At 36.2% G+C, this 22,239-nt stretch overlaps 1 protein-coding gene and 2 pseudogenes across 3 annotated transcripts in view; all 3 read right to left on the reverse strand.

Annotated features, from left to right (window-relative positions):
* The window catches only part of LOC147292098 (putative serine/threonine-protein kinase PIX13), a 30,341-nt pseudogene that overhangs the window by 2,948 nt on the left and 5,154 nt on the right, over nucleotides 1–22,239 (reverse strand). The gene's annotated exons all lie outside the window — the stretch shown is intronic.
* Nucleotides 1,061–12,278, reverse strand: LOC147292099 (syntaxin-132-like; annotated as a pseudogene). Its single transcript, XR_015121017.1, has 14 exons — nucleotides 12,215–12,278; nucleotides 6,049–6,126; nucleotides 5,763–5,866; nucleotides 5,334–5,444; nucleotides 5,095–5,151; nucleotides 4,437–4,485; nucleotides 3,749–3,835; nucleotides 3,555–3,628; nucleotides 3,215–3,257; nucleotides 3,053–3,113; nucleotides 2,916–2,941; nucleotides 2,756–2,833; nucleotides 2,442–2,522; nucleotides 1,061–1,273 (listed from the first exon to the last, which is right to left on the reverse strand). The product of XR_015121017.1 is annotated as a syntaxin-132-like (transcript).
* Nucleotides 11,869–22,146, reverse strand: LOC147292100 (uncharacterized). Its single transcript, XM_086238210.1, has 9 exons — nucleotides 22,040–22,146; nucleotides 19,604–20,432; nucleotides 17,681–18,412; nucleotides 16,813–16,931; nucleotides 16,067–16,567; nucleotides 15,530–15,673; nucleotides 14,717–14,957; nucleotides 13,122–13,622; nucleotides 11,869–12,553 (listed from the first exon to the last, which is right to left on the reverse strand). The coding sequence occupies exons 2-9, from the start codon at nucleotides 20,145–20,147 to the stop codon at nucleotides 12,363–12,365; spliced, it is 2,973 nt and encodes a 990-aa protein (XP_086094336.1). The 5' UTR covers nucleotides 20,148–20,432; nucleotides 22,040–22,146; the 3' UTR covers nucleotides 11,869–12,362.

The raw sequence follows: 22,239 nt of genomic DNA on the forward strand, positions 1-22,239 counted from the left end.
AGATTTTCTAATTGTAATATAAATTATCGAAGTATCTAATTAACCCATTAAGCTTGCTTATAATTAAGTGAAGAGACTAAATAAGTATATATAGCTATTAGGTACTTAACCTGATTATCAATGTGAGATTAGTGTTCAAGACTCCTCTAGCGTGGAACTATATCACTACAAGAAAAACCTTCATATATATCAGTGATAAACCGATATCTATTTAGGTTTCCAACCGATATAATGCGTGCCGATATCTATTCTCCCATATTACATATCGGTTATTCACTGATGTCTATATTATATTAGATATCGTATTTGTTTGATAATCCGATATGATATACCATCATTGTTATCAAATATTAATGATTTCTGATATCTTAAAAACTACATTCCGATATGTAAGATACTTATGATATCATTAGTAATTTTGAAACCGATATACAAAATGTATTCAATATCGTCTTGGTACTTAAAATCAGATATAAATGAGTATAGCATATCGGTTTTGTAATTAAAATCTGATATAAAAGATGTATAACATATCGGTTTTGCAATTAAAATCTGATATAAAATGTGTATAACATATCGGGACTGTAATTAAAATCTGATATAAAAGTTGTATAACATATCGGTTTTGCAATTAAAATCTGATATAAAAGGTGTATAACATATCGGTTTTGTAATTAAAATCTGATATAAAAATATTATTTAGATATCGGTTTTTTTTTAAAAAAATGATGTTGAAACTTCATTCCTTATCGTTGCATTTTTACATAATCTGATATGCAATAGGCTTCTGATATTGATAAAAACTAATTGGTAAATATCCATCCACGCAACAATTACTAAGCTTCTACACCATAATTCAACTTAAATTCTTCCATTCATATAAATGAATCCAACATCCAAACTCAGTAATGAAGTTAACAAAATAAGATTACAAATCCATATAGACTTATGGATAGCCCTCATCATTTATACCCCAAAATCACTATCCATCTCTAGCTAGCTAGATCCTAATTAAACACATGCCAACATATACAAAAATAATGAAGGCATAACAGTGCAATTCAGCTAGGCCTAAATTCTGCCTATACAAAAGATTTGAATGTGAACTAGCTAGTATATATCTTCATATCTACAACAAAATGCTCAAAAAGTTACCAAAAACATGCATGTTAGTCTAAATAAAATTCATGGAAACATAATCTCCCCATTCAACCCGGACTTCATCTATTTGTTCCTGTGTGTAACTGCTCCTCTTGCTCTTCAGGTTACTCCACTGAAAAACAAGAAAGAAAAGTGCATTAATTAATAAGATTGCAGCAAGGATCCCAAAGTATTTAAAAGTGCATTCAGCAAGGATCCCAAAGGGCATTAAAAAAATATAGGCCAAAAGCATGAATAAGATTGCAGCAAGTATTGAATTTAGATGGCTGCAATCTTATGTAAGTTATATATCATCTAAATTTATCTGATATATTGAATTCAGATGGCCTACATTTCGTGCATTCAGCAAGGGCTTTCAAATGGCTGCACATATATATGATTCAAAAAATGGATCATGCAAGTATAAATGAGTAGTCACAGTATCAGCCTAGCTAGAGTTCAGCAATAATGCAAGTAAAAAATAATGGAAATAGAAAAGAAATGCAGACCATCAACCCAAACACACTCTTTAATGCACACAGCACCAACCCAAACACACATACACAGAAAAAATTAAAAAGATGCAAAGCCAGAAAACAAAGTCTTAAAAACCAGCAACAAAGTCCTAGCTAGGCCATCCCTTCCTCCTGTAATTCCCTTTTACAAGTTTCCCAAGTTAGAACTGTACAAAGGATAGCAAAATATTTAAACAAATGTGGACATGCATCTCTTTTATCAGACTGTGGCTTCCCAAAGCCATTCATGGAATTAAAAGTGGACAAATACTTGGCTCTAAGAGCTATATGACGATACACAGGCTCAACACATCATGAGACAAGCACATGATCAAACTGATCCATTAAAGTTTTATAAAATACCATAAAGAGAGATTCAAAACTAACAAGATGACCATTGTAAATCAAGAAGCTCGCCCTCAAGATATCATTCAATTGGCAAAGATTCTATTTAATTGGCATGCAAAGCCCTTTTCCAAGGCTGTTTGGCTATTCTTCAGGTATGACTTGATGAAATTATGGCATTAAGAGTGGACAAAAACTTGGCTTAATGAGCTACATGACTAAGCACAGGCTCAACACATCATGAGACAACCTCATGATCAAACTGATCCATCACATTTTTACAGAATCCCATAAAGATTCAAAAGTTTGATTTTATTATGTCAATATGGCAAAACAAAATTACAAAGCAAACTTAAAAAATTCCAAAGCCTAGGCTAGACATATGCATTATATAGTAACGTCTTCATCAAATAGTACCCATCATTGCATAAACTAAGATACCTGTTGTAAATCAAGAAGCTTCTTCTCAAGGTCTCTAACAGCATCATGGCGCTCTTGAATTTCGGCCAGAGTGTCCATTATCTACAAATATAATACACCGATTATTACCGGATGTGATCAATTTTAATCACCATTGGCCTAGTGGACTTGATATCTCCAAAATCTTACAATTTTTCTTTTTTCTTTTAATAAAAAAGAAGCCAAATTAGTAAATCTAATGGTTCAAACTAAGCCAACTTTGGGAGGTGAGGTAGGAACTTGATTAAATTGTTCAATATGTCAGAAATTTTTTTCCTTAAGAAAAAGTGACAAACCTGGCCTCGCCCTTGTTCATGGATTGCCTTTTGGAAAATTTGTTCACTATCTCCAGTCTCAATTAATCTGTCAATTGTCTGTACATTGTTAAATAATTAGAACATGAGCTTTAACAATGGTATAGATATACCGGAATTTCAACAGCGCATCAAGTTTCACCTCTTCATCAGCTCTTGTGCCCGTTACTGATAATCACAAAAAGAAGAAGAAATAAAAATTAATAATCAGATCATGGTAAATCTAATTAAGTTTCAGAAGTAATAGCCACAACTGAGTGACAAGTGAAGGGTACAAACCTGTAAAAACTCGCCTCTCAACAACATCCCGATACTCTTGATGGATGGTTTCCCTTAGGATCTGCACATTTAAAAAATTTAAAACTGAGATGACAAAATAGCAGATGAAAGAAACAAGATTAAAACACTAATCTTAAAAGAAGATGTATGTGTGTGACCTACCTGAAATTCAGCCATCTTGTCCTTTAATTTCTTTTTCAAGGCACTGTAACAATGTATAACAGTTGATACTTGACATAGTTAGATTCAGTTGAGTTGACAAATACAATCCCATTAATCACAAGTTTGAGTACTGACAGATATCTTCTTATACTAATTTAGGAGAAGAGCAATATTGTTAAAAGAAATGGAATAAAAGTTTTCTCCAACAAGAATGTTTGAGTGAAAATCATTTGTGATCCCATAATCTAGTGGAGGCCAAAAAGAAAGAGGAGGAGGGGAGGAGAGAAAGGGGGTGGGGGGTGCAAAAGACATTTGAAGGCAACATTGTAGTATAACTCACAGGGTTGTCGCTGTTCGGGATCGATCTACACCTGTTCCTTTTCCGCACCCAGGCTTCTGTCTATTTGCTAAATTCTGGACCCAAAAGAAAAGGTCAGTCAGACAAGCAATCCAAATTACTGCTAATCACATAAAAAAAAATAATAATAATAAATAAATAAATAAAAAACAGCTTTCTGTTGAGTCATGTCTTACCTCTCTGTCGAGTTCTTCAATTTTTGACTTTATAAAACGAGCAATTTTTCCAACTTCATCAATCTTTTTCCATCCGCTGCTTGATTGCTGCACATGATAAAAGGATCCATCATCTTTGTTGAGTTAATGAGAAAGCAAAAGAAAATTAAGTTGATGGATGCAAACAGAAGAGATAACTCAGTGGATGACAAAAATTACAGATGTGATTTTTCCTTTTTTTCCAACATGCAGTAGTCATCTATAGTGCCATGTTTGAGTACACACAAACAGGGTACCCATACATCCACAAATAAACACCTGATATATGCTATTTTTTAACATGAGAGCACTTAAAAACACAAAAAGAGGATAGCGCATAAATATTCCAAACATCTACCAAGAACAAGAGAGAACTTAAAAGTCCAAAGGCTACAATGTACAAAGCATTTTCAAGGGATGCAATGTGGAACAAAAAGTAAATCAACATTTGACTGATGCATAACATGTTCTTGAGTACAATTTACATAACTAGAGATTTCTGATATTTTTGCTGCTATACTGCATGCATATTTTTCTTTTCTCTTCATTCTAATCCATAACTGGCATTAATTTTATAAAAACTCGAAAGAAAATATGCATATATATCATTAAAACATATATGCATAAGCATGACATCTTTGCATTGAAAAATAAAAGAGTTTCAGATTACATTTCATTTTAGGAGCCTTAGTCACAGCCTTGGTTTCCTCATGTGCATCCTGCATACAAATTTCATAAGAAAATGATTAAAACTGCATTTTACATGATATCTCAAAGTATCATTACAAATGCAGCACTTTCTAATTGTTTATGATGTTAAGTAAGCTCATAAGCTTCGTCCAGTTGCTATAAAATTCTAAGTGCTATATACTGCAACATGACATATTATATGTTTGAGTTCTTCACAATTATAATTGTTCACCACCTTATAACTTAAAATTCTCAATTTGATGAAACTCCCTCATATCTAGATAACTAGAAATGCAATAACGATATCATTGAAAACACCACATATTGGCATCAAGAACATCTGAAATTCCAGAAAAAAAATAAATTTAATAACAATACAGAACCAAAATGGAAGGACTGAAAGCCTAAAGCTTAAGAATAAATTGACCCTCAATTAAGTGTAACAGCTTCATTCATGAGGCAACACTGAAATGAGTACTAGTTAAGAGTAATAAAAATTTACAAACCAAGAATAGGACCCAAGCATATTAGGAACTAAGACCAGGGCAGGTTTCAAAAATAGTAAGACAGGCTGGAACAAATAAAATAACTCCATGATGCTAGCAATGTAGAGAAAAAATATTGGAAAGCATAAATACCTGCAGCTTTTTCAGAAGCTTGTCTAGCTTCTCATTTTGTTTCTCAATATCTTGAATCTGGTGGCCAATATCATGAAAGCATTAGAAAGGATGAACACATGGTAAAGTTATTATAAATATCCATATACAGAATAACTATCTATAGGAAAATTGAAAAGAAGGGCAAAAGAAAAGAATCATGTTTTCTTCTTTTGGATGCATTTAATGGAAATTGAAGAAAAAGAATGAAGCTAAAGCACCTTTTTGAAGAAGGTCTCCAAACCTAATTCTCCAGAGTTCATTGAAGCATGTGTTCCTAGTTCAATATCTCCAATTCCAGAAGCTTGACCTCGAGGGATCTCAAAAGAATCCTGCAAGTAGTAATTAGGTCAACACATACAAGCAAAACACCAAACTCTAAAATACCTTAATCCAGATTACTTGAGTTCAATTACATGGACCTTTTCAACACTGAACTGTATGGAAATACATACAAACAGAAACTAAAAAAAAAAAAGGATAGAAAATAAAAATAACTGTGACCTGAAATTATGTAATGTAACCAAATGTACGAATACTATTAAATTTTTAACGACAAATCCAGTGTACGAGTAATATACACAACCCAATCCCTGTTAAATTAGATTTCATTTATGTCAGATATTTCCTTCCATTCAAAGTCAAAATACAAATCCCTGAGAACAAAACTTGTAAACATAGCGCGCAAGATAGTTTCCTAGCAAATCTTTCTCAGTAACAGATCCTCCTAGTGAATTAAATACATGACAATATCCTGTTTCAAAGACAGAGAAATTGAAAACCAAGAAAACCCCTAATTTCGAGAAGCAAACGAACCTATGAAAATCCCTAATTTGAAGAAAAACCTAAACAACAACAAGAGAGAAGAGGACAGAAAGATAGAGAGAAGAGGACAGAGATAAAGAGAGAACCCAGGAGAGATGAGACTGAGCTTACCTTTTGACGCCGCAACCCAGGAGGATGAGATAGTTCGTACTTGACCGCCGACGACAACTTCGACTTCGACGGCAAGGTCTGAGTGAGAACGAGACGCGAGAGAAAAAGAGATCGAGAATGGCGGCGATCGAGTGTGTGTCTCAGTTTGTGTTTGAGAGGGTGAGAGAGCTAGAAGGAGATGTCTGCATAGAAGGGAATGTGTGTGTGTGGATATCGTGACTGAGGTTGGAACACTTAGCCAAAATTTGTAAGTCAGGGGAAAAAATTCCCCCGTGTTTTTTTTTTGTGAAATATAGATATCAGATATGATTTTTACATATCAGTTTTTTAAAAAACTTAATCAACAGGAAAAAATTAAGATATCGAAAAAAAAAAATGGTGATATGTTAATGAGTTTAGACATCGTCTACAAAATTAACCAATATCTAAAAATATACGATATCGGTTAATGTAAAAACTGATATTAAAAAAGTGATGTCTATTACAATTTTTCTTGTAGTGTATATACTCCTCTTTTCGGTGGTCATAGACGTGGAAAAAAGAACCCTTCTTTAAGTGACTAAGAGTGATTTTATGTATGATTTGTCATGTTAAGCTGACCAGCTCTGATATAACATTCAAGTATCCAACCAATTAAAACAGTACTGATCAACCATAGCATGTTTAGGTTTTGTTCATAGACATATGCAATTGTATTAACCAATTAGGCACTTACTAGCCCAACCAGTATGGAATTAGTCGACTTTACTAGTTGAACCATGTACCCTAACTCATTGTATGTTTTAATTACTACTAGGGGTGTGTTTCGGACGGATCGGGTCGGAAATAAGGTGTTCTAATTCCAATCTAAAAAATTTCGGAATAAAATTTCTATTCCAATTCGAAATTTTTGAATTTTTTCAGAATATCACATTTCTGAACTTTCGTATAAAAATTCAAAATTTTCAAATAAAAAACCGAAATCTTCACTTTACTTTTTTTTTAGTATAATAGCCCATATATAGTATTTAGAGGAGGGGATTCATCTTTGGATTTCATATATCCAACATGGTGAGAATAAATGTCACTACTAGATACACACACACACATGATATATATATATATCATGTTTGAAATTTTAAATATAATAAACTCAAATATTTAGTAATTATACGTACAAAAATGTGAGTGTTTTTGTTAGTATTTATGTTATTATGATGCACATATATTTATAATATACATATGTTTATATTAATAGTATTAGTTTTTTTTTAATATATATGTATGTGTATGTTTGAAACAAATAACAAATTAATGAAACATATAATAGAAAACTAAATAAATGATATAATATTAATGTAAATACGAAATAAATTGGCATAATTTCGAAAATATCGAATCGGAATACTTTTGAAAAATTTTAGAATTTTTCAAATCGGAATTTGAATTGAATCGGAATTTACAAAAACATTCAAATTTCAATCCAATTTCTTTTGAAATTTTCGGAATTCGGCATTTTCGAATTTGATTCGAACGTTTCAAAATTGAAAATTTTTGGATTCGAATTTTCTAATCCAAATCACACCCCTTAATTACTACCCTATCTTTTCCTGGTAGCTAGAATTTTATGAGAAATGTTTCGTTTGTTGTATTGTGTATTTATGTTAATGTAAGAATGGTGGTGGACTAATTAATGATGACAAAACATCCCATGTCTCATGTTCATTTTGTGTTTGATTAGGCAAGCAAAGTAGTGATGATTATTAATTTGTTTCTTTGTCCAATCCTGCCCCATACATTTTAGAATATTTACAATAGTGGTCAAATCCTACAGTATTTTCTTAATTGAGAACATCTAGAGGAACATCTAGAATGAATTGAAGTGCTACACTTCTATTTAATTGCTTTCTTTAAGAAAGATAAATTGTGCATTTGGGACATATTGGCATAATAAAAATGATTTCTGAGTGTGAAATCTGCTTACTTTAATTTCACCACAATGACTTGATCGCTACTTAGATTTGTTCCATATGTTATCTAAAGTCAGTATTAAGGTGTTGAGCGACAGCAACAGTTGTCAATGTATGTCTATATATATATATATATATATATATAAATTAATCCTAATATCTTACTATCTAAAATAGCATATATACCTGCATTTTCAATTTGGTACATTAATTAATTGCAAGTGAGATACATATATTACCATCTATGCAGCCTTTCTTTCCAATTGCACTAACATGCATGTATTAGCTTTGTTATAGTACTTTAATAGAAGCTTTTCGATTTAAGTTTTACCATGTACAAATATACATTAATGAATTTTCAGCACTAGGAGTCGATATGAAAAAACCAGCAGTAAGGTTGCATCAAATGTAATTTGATAATGCAAGAACTTCAAAACTATGAATTTCTCTGTTACTGTTTGATTCAAAGAGTATCTTTCAACCTATCAGAGGAGCACCAATTTTCCAAAGTGGCAAAACAGTGGCAGTAGAATGTTGGCTTCTTCTTCTTCTCTCTCTCTCTCTCTCTCTCTCTCTCTTTTGGTGCAGAGGTTCAAACCTTGGCAAATAAACCTCAGACATTGTGGTCTGCTACAGAAACTTAAAGGTTTATTAGATAATAGTTAAGAGAAATGGGTAACCCAGGTTCTCAGAAAACATATGTTCTTTGAGAAATTACTGTAGCTGATTATATGGTAACTCAGAACACATCTACCCCTGGGTCATCTAGAAAGGGCTTATACTGTTTATAGGTTGATCTGATAGTGCTGCTTAATTTAATAATATGGATTTCAGTGATTGTTTATTTATTTGATTTGTGATCTTCATATCAGTACTGTAGTTTTGATGCGATAAACATGGATGTTAATGTTTTAACTACCACCAGGAAAGTGTACAGATTTCTCTGCAATTCTATTGATTTAATTAATAAACACCAGCTGAAGGTCCAAGTCTACCCTCAACAACTAAAGCTTTGGGGCCTTAGCCATCAAATTCAAAGTAGTTTAAGATTTAGACATTCCCCAATGACACTCCGACTTATAAGAATTAGTGATACTCAGTTAAATTATAAATATGAATTAATATCCTTGACCTAATTACTTTTGGAACCAGCTGATTTGAATATTAAAAGTTAAAGCTCCATCACATCATTTTGGAACAATTAATCAGCATCTATCTACTTTAGTCTAAGGTGCTTGTCAAAGGACAAATCAAGGTCTTGTTCAAACTACCACATGCTATACGATGACATGCATATAATAAAAAGCTAGTTAATTGAATCAATTTTATAATGTAGAAAGATGAAAATTAACCCTCTATCAGTCAAATGATTATGCTGATCTGCTTACTTATATATGTTACATCATAGATTCCATGTGCATATCTTATACCCAATAATGTTCTATATATTTAAAGGTGACACAACAATAAAAAATAGAAAAATTTGTAAATGAATAAGGGTCGAAAATTAGTACCATAATTTAGCTAAAAACGCAATAAAAAAAAAAACTGTTATTTGCACACTTTTTTTTTTTTGCACACATTTTTCTCTTACACACCTCCTACCATCTTCTAAAATTTAAAATTTCTCTTTTACACACCCCTCCCATTACCAAAATACCCCAACCTCATTAATCTCACAAAAATTTCTCACTACACACCCACCTAATCCAAACACTACATACCCCACCCCAAATGTGAATTTTTAAATTTAAAAAAAAAAAAAAAAAAAGAACAAAAAAAAAAATGTTGAAACCAGCCACCCGCAAGCCTCTGCCATCCCAGCCCCTCCCCCTCCCTCACCCACCCCGACAACCTCCCTCTCTTCCCCTCCCTCACCGACCACCTCCCTCCCACTCTCCTTCCCTCACCCGACCACCTCCATCTCTCTCTCTCTCTCCTCCCCGCAGCACCGACCCTCGTATTTCTCTCTCCTTCTCGCAGCACCTCCTCCTCCCCCGCAACACCAACTTAAAAAAAAAAAAATTACAGGTTCGGCAGACCAGTGCCGAACCTGGCTATTTTGTTCGGCAGGTACCCCTCGAACGAACCAGGTTTGTTCGGCGGTTACATGTCGAACGAAACCGACGGGTTCGGCACTGGTCTGCCGAACCGCCTGCCACCTTTTTTTTTTTTTGCTATTTTCTTGGGCAAGAAGAGAGAGAGAGAGAGAGAGAGAAGAATGTAGTAGTGGTGGTGGCTGTTTTGGTGGTGCAGGGGCTAGGGGGTCGGTGCAGGGGTTGAGGGGCTAGGTGGGTTGGGTGGAGGGGGGAGGCCGGAAGGGGAGGGAGGGAAGGGTGGGTGGGTCGGGGGAGGGGGTTGAGGGGCTAGGTGGGTTGGGTGGAGGGGCTGGCTGGGGGAGGGTTGGAGAAGAAGAAGAAGAAGAAGAAAAAAAAAAACAGGGGAAAGGGGGTGTGAACGAGAGAAAAAAGAAAGGGAAAGAAGGGAGGGGCTGTATATATATAGTGTGCAAAAAGAAAAAAGAGGGTGTGCAAATAGCAGCCCTCTAAAAAAATTAGCTAAAAACTGATTTTTTTGGGTAAGCAAACAAATCTGGCCTTGGTATAACTGTCTAAGGCCTGATTGAGTTAAAACCCGATTGTTGTCAGACTTTAATCTTTATCGCCACCAGCTAATGACTAACTGATGGCCTAACAAATTGCCTTTACCAACCTCATTACACGGTCACAATTTTGACCATCCAAATGGCACGTGACCGTCACATACAAGACATCTGGATGTGTTATTCACGTGAGACAACCAAAATCACCTCAGTATTCAAAGCCTCAAAGGGACTAAAAAGTTGGTATCCCCATAAGTATTAATTTTCACATTTTTAAAAGTGTGTTAATAAAAAATAAAAAAAGGCATAAATTCAATTTAGACACATAACTATATAAGCTATTTCAACGGAGTCCATGAACTTTAAAATATTTCAAATATACACCCGATCTATTATCTAAATTGAAAAATGAATTTATGTCCATTGATTCGTTGAGAGATCAGTTAAATGACAGCTTAGCTTTTGCTGACCGGGATTACTTGACGATGTGACGCTATCTCAGCAAACATTTCCCGCCAAATGAGCGACACGGGCCCACAATTTAATAATAATAGAGAGAGTGAGAGTTTGTGGGCCCGTGTCAGGGGTTAGGTGGACTCGTGTCGCTCATTTCCCGCCAAATGAGCGACACAGGTCCACCTAACCCCTGACACAGGTCCACAAACTCATCATCTCTTTCTCGCTTGTTGAACACAAGTGAGAGATTTATATTCGAATTTGGGAGAAAACGTGATGTTTTTTGGAGACTAAATGGTCAGGAGAGCGTTTGACGAGCGGGAAGAAGGTGATGGGTGTGTGGGCCCGTGTCAAGTGGACATGTGTTGCCCATTTGGCGGGAAATGTATGCTGAGTTGGTGCCACGTTGCCAATTAATCCCCGTTAGCAAAAGTCAAGCTAACATTTAACTGATCTCTCAATAAATTGATGGACGAAATTTCATTTTTCAATTTACAAAATAAATCAGGTGTATATTTAAAATATTTGAAAGTTTATGAACCCCGTTAAAATAGCATATATAGTTATGTATCTAAATTGAATTTATGCAAAAAAAAAAAAAAAACTAATAACCCACATCATGTCAAACATAATCTTAGCCATCGGAAACATATTAATCTAAAGGTCAAATTGTGCCATACTTTGTGTGAAGATGACATAACTACATAAGTGCATATGCCATTGCATGAATTAACACCGAGGGATTATAGTTTCCAGGGTATTCAAAATTTTTTGAAGGAAAAAGATAAATCCCCATGGCAAACAAATAAGATATGGTAGAGAATATCTTAATTGAAGCGGCATTTACAAATATAGCCACAATGTGAGTTCACAGACTTATACAGATGGTGTACTCCACCTTGCTCCCTTCTTTTCTACCATCAAAAAGAGGCCTTCAATTGGGCTCTGAACAACCCAACGTGGCTTGCCAAAAATAACATTTTACATACTGTGGGATTCCAAAAGCTGCTTATACTCCTCCCACTTCAGAGTGCTTATGCTATAAGGACTTTCACCAAAGTGATACTAATCAAAGAAAAATGAACACTGGATACCACCTAAACATCTCTATAAAACATTGTGTGCTCCACATATATAACCTATACTTTTTTACCCTTACCAAGATATCCCAGAAAGAATATAGCAACTGATGCAGGAGAAGATTGTGACACAAGGTTGTTCATTGCAGTTTCACACTTTGAAATAAAGTGTAATTGAGCATTTGGAGTCCTGGCTTGCCAAAATGAAGCAGCCCCTTGTAATGACAGTTACTCCCAGAAAAGAGAAATCTCTTCAGGCTCACCTAACTGCAGCGAGGGAATTTGCTGAAGATTCAAACTGAGAGGTCCAAAGCTATCTTCTAGCTTATCTTTAGATGGAGCCCGGACAGCTGGGGATGACTCTCCAACTGTGGAATCAATCCCGGCTGCTGAAGCATTTCGTTGCTCTTGGATTGCAGCTGTGTTAACAATAAATTAGCAGATGAGTCAGGAAAATATGCTGGACAAAGCCATCTGTCAGCAAAAACATAGCATTCCATCCCCTTTTTTTTTCTAAGAATACACACAAAGAAGATTTAAGACTTAATGATGAGGTAGCTTTTTTCACAACTGTAGCCTTTCCCCTTTTTTTTGGGGCCCCACCAGGTGGGGGAGCATGCATGCTAAATAACTGTTTCTGTTATTTTGCCCTTAGCATTTGACCACTTTACTACCATAAAATCTACAAATCTATATCTTGATAATTTTTACTGTTTTGATAAGAAATGAATATAAATTTATATATGAAATGAATACAAGAACATCCTTAAAATAATCATGAAGCAAATTTGCTCTTCATGATTATATGAAATGAATACTGCTTATTGTGCTGATATCTTGGAAAGTCATGAAGCAAATTTGCTCACAAGTAACCATGAAGACATAAAACATGAGTGGTAGTAGTAGTAGCACCTTAGTTGTGGCAGAACAAAAATATCAGAACCAATTAAGAGGGAAAAATCAATTGGCTTGTTCAGAAGCACGAACCTTGAAGCCCTTCATTGGTTGTAACCAGATCAAGCTCAAGGAGGTCAAGAAGGCGCCCAAGATCAACTCCACTAGTCAAATTTTCAGGTGGTTGGCCAACTTTTAATTTCAAGCGACCACGGTTAGCTGTCCCACCCCAAATGATCCCAACCGGTCGTGGCTTCTCCCCATTCTGACCAGTTAATAGAATGAGGCTTCCACTATCACCTTCAAGATCGAAACTCTGTTGATTCTCACCAACAACAAGAAAATCGGTAAAGAAACAAATCCCATTTTCATCATTGTACTCTAGGGCATACGCCATGATGGTCCCAGTAGTTAAGCCCGAACTTCGCCCAACTTTTGTCACTTGCCTTCCAATGAGACTGTTGATTGGAGACTGCAAGTCTATGATGTTGACATCACCAATCTCACCTACACCTCTTACAGTTGTAGTTACATTTTTCATGTTGAAATCTTCGGAAAAAGGAATGAAGGCACCATCAGCTCGCACAAATGTTTCTGCAGGGGCACCAAATCGTAATGGGCATGTGTCGGGGGTCAGAACACAATGAGAAACCCATTAGCACAAGTGTGAAGTTAAAGACAAATGAGAAACTATAATTATCTTACTCCAGAGTGCTACTCAAATTCAACTCAACTGTTGGGGAAATCAACCAAAGAAATCAAGGATATTTCTTAACTGGAAAATAAGCTTAACAAGGCTAAATCAGCACAGGGTGAAAAGACCAAGGAAGATAATTTATCCAAAGTTTTAAACTTAACCACCTCAAGTTGGTAAACATTCATCAATGTAGAACCAGCTCACTGTTTGTACACCAACCAGAACCAAAGTATGCCATGCCTTATATTTTTTGAGCCAATCTGTGCCTTCTTAAGCTAAACATTAGTTGTCTGTTTTTAGTATCTTGCAATCATTGAGAAAGCAATGATAATGGGGGCTTAACATATTGCAGTTATACATTTATTTATAAAACGGATGAAGTTCTGCCTTAAACTTTTGTACCAAGTTGTGCGTTCCTGATACTGATCAGTTGACTGTTTTTAGTTTCTTAGACGATGCAGACACAAGCTAAAGTATTGCGACAGAAAACTATTGGGCTATTTTGCGAGTGCAACGCACATGATACATACATTTAAACATCAAACAAAGTAATCCCATTTGTATTCACAAAATGGTGGTCCTAAATCAAGCAAGCTCCTAGTGTCCTTTTTTCCCCTATCTTCTAGAAACACTTTCAAGCTCATAAATAAGAACTGTTGACTATTTGCCACCTTAGTGATAAGCGAAGCCATTCAATATGTCCAGCTCAGCTTTAGTTGTCCACGTCAGTCAGTTAGTTAGCTAGCTAGTTACTGATTGGTTATTACTGTAAGTCTGTTAGCTTTGTTAGTTAGCTGATATTAAATATAAGTCGGCTCTGCTTTGTATTTTAAGCAACAGTGTATTCACAAATCACAATCAATAGCAATACAGAATATTCATTGCTTTTCTTCCTTTTACTTTCTCTTTGATTTTCTCGGACACCAAACACAATCTCATCACTTAGATGCATGTAAGCTTTACTGATGACCCAAATTTGGAACTGCATTACCTGGGTTTGTTGCAGCGAAGATGCCATACCAAAGATCATCTGGAATAAAAGATGTTGCCCTCTCCACAGCGCCAAGATACACCCCAGGTCCAAGGCTTGGGGGCAAAGGGTGAAACATTTTCTGGTTTGGATAGTCCAAATCAACTGCCACATGCCGATTTGTGAGAAAACCAACCTGTCGGTTTCCTGTTCTGCTTTTAACAATAGCACCCAGAGTTCCATAAGTCTCCTGGCTTGCAACCTAAACAAGCAAAAAACAGATTAGATGATTTTAGCAACCAGTTGAAAAATAAATAACTCAGTGTATAGATAGGTCCCATCAACAAATTTGAGGTTTAGGGCATGATAAGTTTTGTTAGTTTACCACTATTCCAGAAACTCCTAAAAGCTTAAACTGTAGGGGTGTAGGGCAGCTATTGTTCCTCCCTAGCACTAGAGAGTGCAACACATGAAATTCAACATAAATTGAGAGGTTGCAGTGGTAGGGGTATGAACTCAAGACCTCCCGCTTCGACATTCTTTAGTAGTTGATATTCCCCGTAAGTTTGAGAAATTTGTAACATGGCATGACCTTCATTAAATTTATTTAAAACATTTAACTCTTAAAAAACAAAATACATCTGACACCTTTTCAAATTATTGTTATTTTGAATTACAGTGGATTATTGGATTGCGTCAGATTGAATTAATTTTAGTTTACAATTTTAAATTGGTTAAATTCTATAAAAGTTTTCTTTATACATGCATGCCATTAGTTTGAATACAACAGAACTTTTACTGCAGAAGATGACAGCAATTTTCATAAGAAAATACCTGGGAACCAGAACCAATGCATGGATCACTTCCCCTCAAGCCATCTGCGAGCTCTGTGTACAGCTGCTCTTTAGGAGTTGGAGCCGGAGAACCATAGTAGGAAAATTCCACAACATCCACATCACACCATACACCTCCTGGCCCCTGCACCATTTTTTTTAAATGCAGAAACCAAACAAAACAAGAACCAAGTCAAAGATCAAAATAAGCAATTAGAATAATAAAGCATTTAATATCCTGACACCCATCTCATAAAAAAAAAAATCCTGACAATTATTTTCTTCTTAAAAGAACTTACACGTTTTTAACAAGTCAATAGTTTAACGATTCTCAACCAATTTACAAAATTGCATTTGTTCAACCAATAGAAAAGTAAACAAATCTTATCATTCTGACCAGCAACATGATTGATGTGAAAAAATAGATTAATTTACCTATGATTAAATAAATAATATGTAACTAACCTTAAATATAGCAAAATATATAATGTGAAATCTAAAAATCAAAGTATAGCAAAAAGACACTGAAATTTTCCACCTCAAGGGCAGCAGGTAGACACAGCCTACGGCTGAGCCATTGCCTGCGATCTTTACGGGCAACAAAGACAAGAATGGCTGGAATATCTGTTAAGACACCCTTTTGAATCCGAAACCCAATTGCCGTGCCAAGACTAAACCGACGCAAGATCTTGCTATGGAATGCCCTAATGGTCATCAGCTCAAGCAAGGTTGTAGCCTGCAGACCTGATGGCAACCGTCCCAAGGTTTCAGGAAGAACACCCTTCTGAAGGTTACCAAAATAGTTTGCCCTATCTTCCGCTGCATCATTTAACCGACTCAACGTAGGCCATGAGAAGTAGGCAGTCTCAGAGTGCTGACCACTTGATGCAAAAGGCTGGAGGGCAGGTGGACTTGACGAAGGCAGATTAGGATGACTGCAGTAATTCCTTTCCAAATCTAGAGCAGACTCCTCGGTCTGTGTTGATCCAGAGTGATGAAATCTTAAATCTAATCTGGTTCTTTCCATCTTCCAGCTCTCCTACATGATATAAATTCAACATCTCTAAAAATATCCATATTTATAGTTAACAAGCACCAAATCTGAAAATATAACCTAAAAATTCTTTCTTCTTCTTGTTCAGTCTTTAAAGACACTTAGAGGTTTAGAGACACAATAAATAAAAGTAAAAAGTAAAAAAACAGACAAGGAAGATATATCTGACCCAAAAAAAGAAGACAAAAAAGATATAGAGAACGGGAAAGAAAGACAAGATAAAAGACTACTATGAGATAAGACTGTGACTTGTCCATTCTTGGGTTTGCTGCCTCCGAAAATTGACTTCTTCTTGCGCTGCTGCTGCTGCTGTTTGAAACTGTGTTCCTGCTGCGATTTCCGGATGTCCCTAGAGAATGGCACAAATTATGCATAAATCACACACATATATACTTATATGAAGTTTGATGATTAAATGAAAACAAAGAAAGAAAGATCATTAAAAGATCATGGATAAAGAGAAAGAAATCATCTATGAGAAGGATGCTTAGTACTTAGAAACCACGTAGATGTTTTGGTTGGTGGAATGAGATTGAGAATAGGAATGGGAATGGAAATGAAAATGAAATATAATTTGTTTGGTTTACAACTGGGAATCAAGTTTGGGATTGAATTTGGGGCACAGTGCCGAGTGTAGAGTCATGGGTCTGAGTTCGTGGTCCTATGTACGGGGTTGGAGTTTGAGGTCCCAAGTCCTGCATACGAGGTCTCGAGTCCTAGATCTGGGTCCGAGGTCGTGTGCAGGGGTCTTGGTCCAAGTTCTCAAGTTCTTGGGTCAGGGGTCCCAAGTCTTAGGCCTGGGGTCTAGGTTTGGGGTTTGGTGTCCCAAGTTCGGGTCTAGATTTCTAGCCTTGATCACAAGAACTAGTTCACAGGTTCTTGGTCCATGATCTAAGGCCTAGAGTCCTTGTTCAAAGTCCCAAGTTTGAGGTACTTGATCTGAAGTGGTTGGTTCAAGTCAAGGTCCTAGGTCGCACTGCATCATAGTCCTGAGTCACAAGTCCAAGTCTCAAGTTTGGGGTTCAAAGTCTAAGACTCTTGTTCAAGGTATAACCAATCCAACTGTAAGCAATGGAGGTTCAGGTACTGCACACCAACCTTTCTTTTCAATTTGATTTTCTACCACACCACTCCCTTCAATTTGGTTGACCCCTGCCTTTGTATTCCTCACTGAAACCAATGCCTCCTTCACATCCCATGTTCCTTGCACGTTCGGTACATCCAATCCAACTGTGGGCGATGAAGATTCAATTACTGGGGATGAAGATTCAATAACTAGGGATGGAGATTCAGGTGCTGGGGATGAAGATTCAATTATTAGGGATGAAGATTCAGGTGCTGGGGATGAAGATTCAGGTGCTGCACACCAACCTATAGTTTGAATTTGATTTTGTACCACACCACTCTCTTCAATTTGCTTGATCATTGCCTCTATATTCCTTACCGAAACCAAGGTCTCCCTCACATCTCTTGCTACCTGCATTTTCAGCGTATTTAACAATCTCTGAAGAGATTTATCCAATCCGAGAAGTTTGTCTGTGTATTTATACTGTTGGTAGCTGACCCACAGACGAACCTTGGAGCACTTGTGAACCAGCTCTACACCCTTCTCCATTTGTATTCTAAAATGTTCTAGTTCCTCCTTTGGGCGATTCAATACCTTGTTGTGTTCTACTATCTCTTCAATCATTGGTTTTAAAGAGTCTAGCGTGGATTTGAGATCTCCAAGGAGGGGTTTAAACATCATTGTCTTGTCTTTCACTCCTAAAACGACATCAAACAGCATCCCAAATACTGCTCCCAGAGCAGCCCTTCCTTCTACCGATGCCACTGCCATAATTACAACAACGCAGAAAATCAGAAAACTTGCATAGAAAATACGGAAAAAGTGGGAATCTTAATCTGAATTTAGAATCCAACAAATTAATGTCATTTGGAACCCAAAAACAATAATAATCATGAAACTAAAACAAAGCAATACAAAAGTTCTCAATTCTCTCTTACATTTGTTGGATCACATAAGACCAAAAAGGCAAAAAGGCAAAAACCCAAATAAATGCTTCTTGAGATAAAGAAGGGAATATTAATTTTCAATGGAAGAAGCACCCAAAATACTGTTTCAAGACCAGCCCCCCAACAAACTCTAACAGTGCCACTGCCATAATTACAACACCCGGCCAACACTAAAATAATGAACAATAATACTAAGTTTCCTATAAAAAAATGGGATTTGTTTTAGTTTATCTACATTACTCAATCAGAAAATTTGTATTTGTTCCGATCTAAACTTTAAAACAAGAGAGCAGTATATTGGGTCACTAGAAAATGTGAAAAAAGTGAGAAACTCTTAATTTTAGAATCCAATAGCATTAAGGTTGCATTTGGCACTAGTGTAAATTGCTTAATTTAACTTTAGAAAATTCACATACAAATCTGATTATTTGAGAAAGGATTTCAAATGCTCAATAAGGAAGGTGTTATTTCAAATCCTTGCTCCAAATCATTCAAACATAAATTTTCCTCTTGATGTATATAAATATAAATATATATATATATATAACTCTCCTTTTTAAGTTCTTTTTAACGTTTGATGCCATCAATTCAAACTAAGTAGTCAAATCAAATCCCTCATTTTAAATCCACACATCTAAATGCAACCTAATGTCATTTGGAATCCAAGAAACAACAAATCAACAGACTTGAAGCCAAGCAACACAAGACTCATTCTTCTCTTACTTTTTTGGTGATCATACAAGAGAATACAAAGAAGAATATGTTATTCTTCAATGAGAAAAAAATACGTTTTTGGACTTGGATTCTCTATTGGGTAATTTCTCTATCTGTTTCTCCAACTGATAGTTCTGTAAAGGAATGAAAGTTCTTCTTTTTCTAAATTTCACTAAAGCATTGGACAATATTTACTGCAACAATAGAATAGTTACCCAAGCTTTGTATACTGATACTCCAGAGAAAAAAAGAAAGAGAAAACTGTATAATTTGTCAAAATTCTAAGATGATCACCTTGTCCCACGCCATTCCCTTCAATTTGTCGGGGCACCGTCTCTGTATTACTTCCTCCTGAAACGAAGCTCTGCATCGCATCCCTTGTTTCCTGCTGCATTTTCAGTATATCTCCCATTTTTCTCTCCAATTCATCTTGTTTGTCTTTGATTGTCCTCGCCAAGATTAAGAGCTCCTTCACATCCCTTACTTCCTGCAGCTTCAGTTTCTCCAACAGCCTCTTAAGAGACCTATCCAGTTCAACAATTTGGTCCGTGTAATCATTTATGCAGCAGTAGTAGTTCCACATTCGAAACTTGGAGAATTTCCGAACGAGCTTCACCCCTTCCTCCATTTGCAGTTTAAGACTCTCTATTTCCTCGTTCGGGAGACCCAATTCCACATTATGATCTCCTATCTGTTGGATGTCCCGTGGTAATAAAGAGTCTAGCGTGGATTTGAGATCTCCGAGGAGGAATTTCAACTTGGCATTCTTGCACATTGCTTGCTTGACGCCATCATACAGCAGATTGAACAGTGTTCCTCCGATAAACTCCAGTGCCATAATTACAACAAAACTCAACACCACAACAATAAAAGAAAAAACGTATAATTGCCTCAACCTAAACTTTACCCAATAAACTTATTGGCGACCCGTCGGATTCAGACCGGTTTTGCTCAAATCCGGTGGCCGTGGGTGGTTCGTGAACCGAATAGGGTGGCGGATTGTGGAGCTTCGCTTGCTCAAACCCAGAGACCCCCACTCTCCTGGTTGACGTACCAGAGGTTCCTGGTAGAGATCCAAGCGAGGCAGAGATGAAGGGCATGACTAGCTCAACAGTCAACTGGCCTCTGCCTAGGCCTCACCAAAAAGCCCAAGGCTCAAAGCCCACCCGAAGCCCGCCCGGCCCATTAGGCCCGAAGCCCGATTTGGCCCGAAATTTGGGCCGGCCCGGCCCAGCCCGAAAGTCTCTTGGGTTGGGCTTGGGCCATCCCCTTGAAGCCCATGGGCCGCCCGAAGCCCGGCCCGTTTAGGCCCGCCCAAAGCCCGACCCAAAGCCCAATTTGGGAATCATAACATATTTAATAAGTTTTTCGTTTGTTTACTCTAATAAATTATTAATATGCTTATTAAGTTATTATATAATACTATAATGTTAGTAAATAGTAATAGTGTAAACTATGTAATACCATAAATAATAAAATAATAAACTTTTAAAATTATATATAACATTACAACTATAATAAAACATAAATGTATATGTGTATATACAACTATAATTAAAGTTATTAAACCACGATCGTCAATTCATTAATTCAACGATCTGAACCGTTCATTTTCTATTTTCATAGTCAAAGATCATCCTTACAAAAAATCGGCTAAATCGGAATTCATCTACCAACTCGATTATCATTAGAAAAACCACGACCGTTCATTAATTCGACCACTGTTACGCCACTTTTATATCTCCGATTAAGCTAATTTTTTGCAAAAAATCTATTTGAGTGGGGAACTAAAACTTGAACGGTTCGGATTGTTGAAAACACGATCGATATGTGAGCTTCTACATATAAATACACTTGAAGAATATAATTCTAATAACTGTCCCGTTGAAATCTTATTGTTTCCATAATTATGAAGACCACAACGTGATTTCAAAAATCTGACCCGTTCATTTTCTATGTTCATAGTCAAAGATCATTCGTACAAAAAATCGGCTAAATCGAAATTCATCTACCCATTTGATCATCATTAGAAAAACCACGATCATTCATTAATTAGATCACCATTATGTCACTTTTACATCTCCGATTGAGCTAATTTTTTGCACGAATTATCTTTGAGTGAGGAACTAAAATTTGAACGGTTTAGATCGTTGACAACACAATTGCATCGTTGGTTTATAAAAATATGTAATAAAATATATAATAAAACATATGTACATTTATGTTTTATATAGTTGTAATGTTGTATATAATTTTAAAAGTTTATTATTTATGGTATTACACTATTACTAACATAATAGTATTATATAATAACTTAATAAACATATTAATAATTTATTGAAGTAAACAAACGAAAGAGCTATTAAATATGTTATGATTCACAAACTTGACAAATAAACTAGTCAGCTCAGTTGGTTGAGAGTTGAACCTTGTTATGTGAGGTCCCATGTTCAAATCACAACATAGCCAAAATTCTATATTTTTTTTGAAGATATATATGTGTCTAAACAGGCTTTGGGCCCATTTTGGGCCGCCCGTTCGGGCCTAGCCCGGCCCGGCCTTCCAAGCCCGCAAGCCAAAGCCCGATGGGCGGGCCTTGGGCTTGTGTATTAAAGCCCAAGCCCGGCCCGGCCCGGCCCGAAAATCCTATTGGGCTTCTATAATTCAAGCCCGAGCCCGGCCCGAACCCGAAAAATTTGAGCCGGGCTAGCCCGGCCCGCCGACCCCTACCTCTGCCTGCTGCTGAGGTTCCTGGTCGTTTTCTCTTTCGCGCCTTTTAGATTTTCTCTTGGGCCTGTGCTTTTGTTTTGCCCACAGGCCACAGCATGCCTAGTGTGTTGCTGCCTGGTTTGGTTTGGACTTTTTACAAGGAATTTGTCTCCTAACCAAAGTATTTAAGACAAGAGAGCAGAGCAGCTTCTTGGATGGTT

Source organism: Dryas octopetala, chromosome 3 (assembly GCF_963921425.1).
Source record: "Dryas octopetala chromosome 3, drDryOcto1.1, whole genome shotgun sequence".
Lineage (NCBI taxonomy): Eukaryota > Viridiplantae > Streptophyta > Magnoliopsida > Rosales > Rosaceae > Dryas > Dryas octopetala.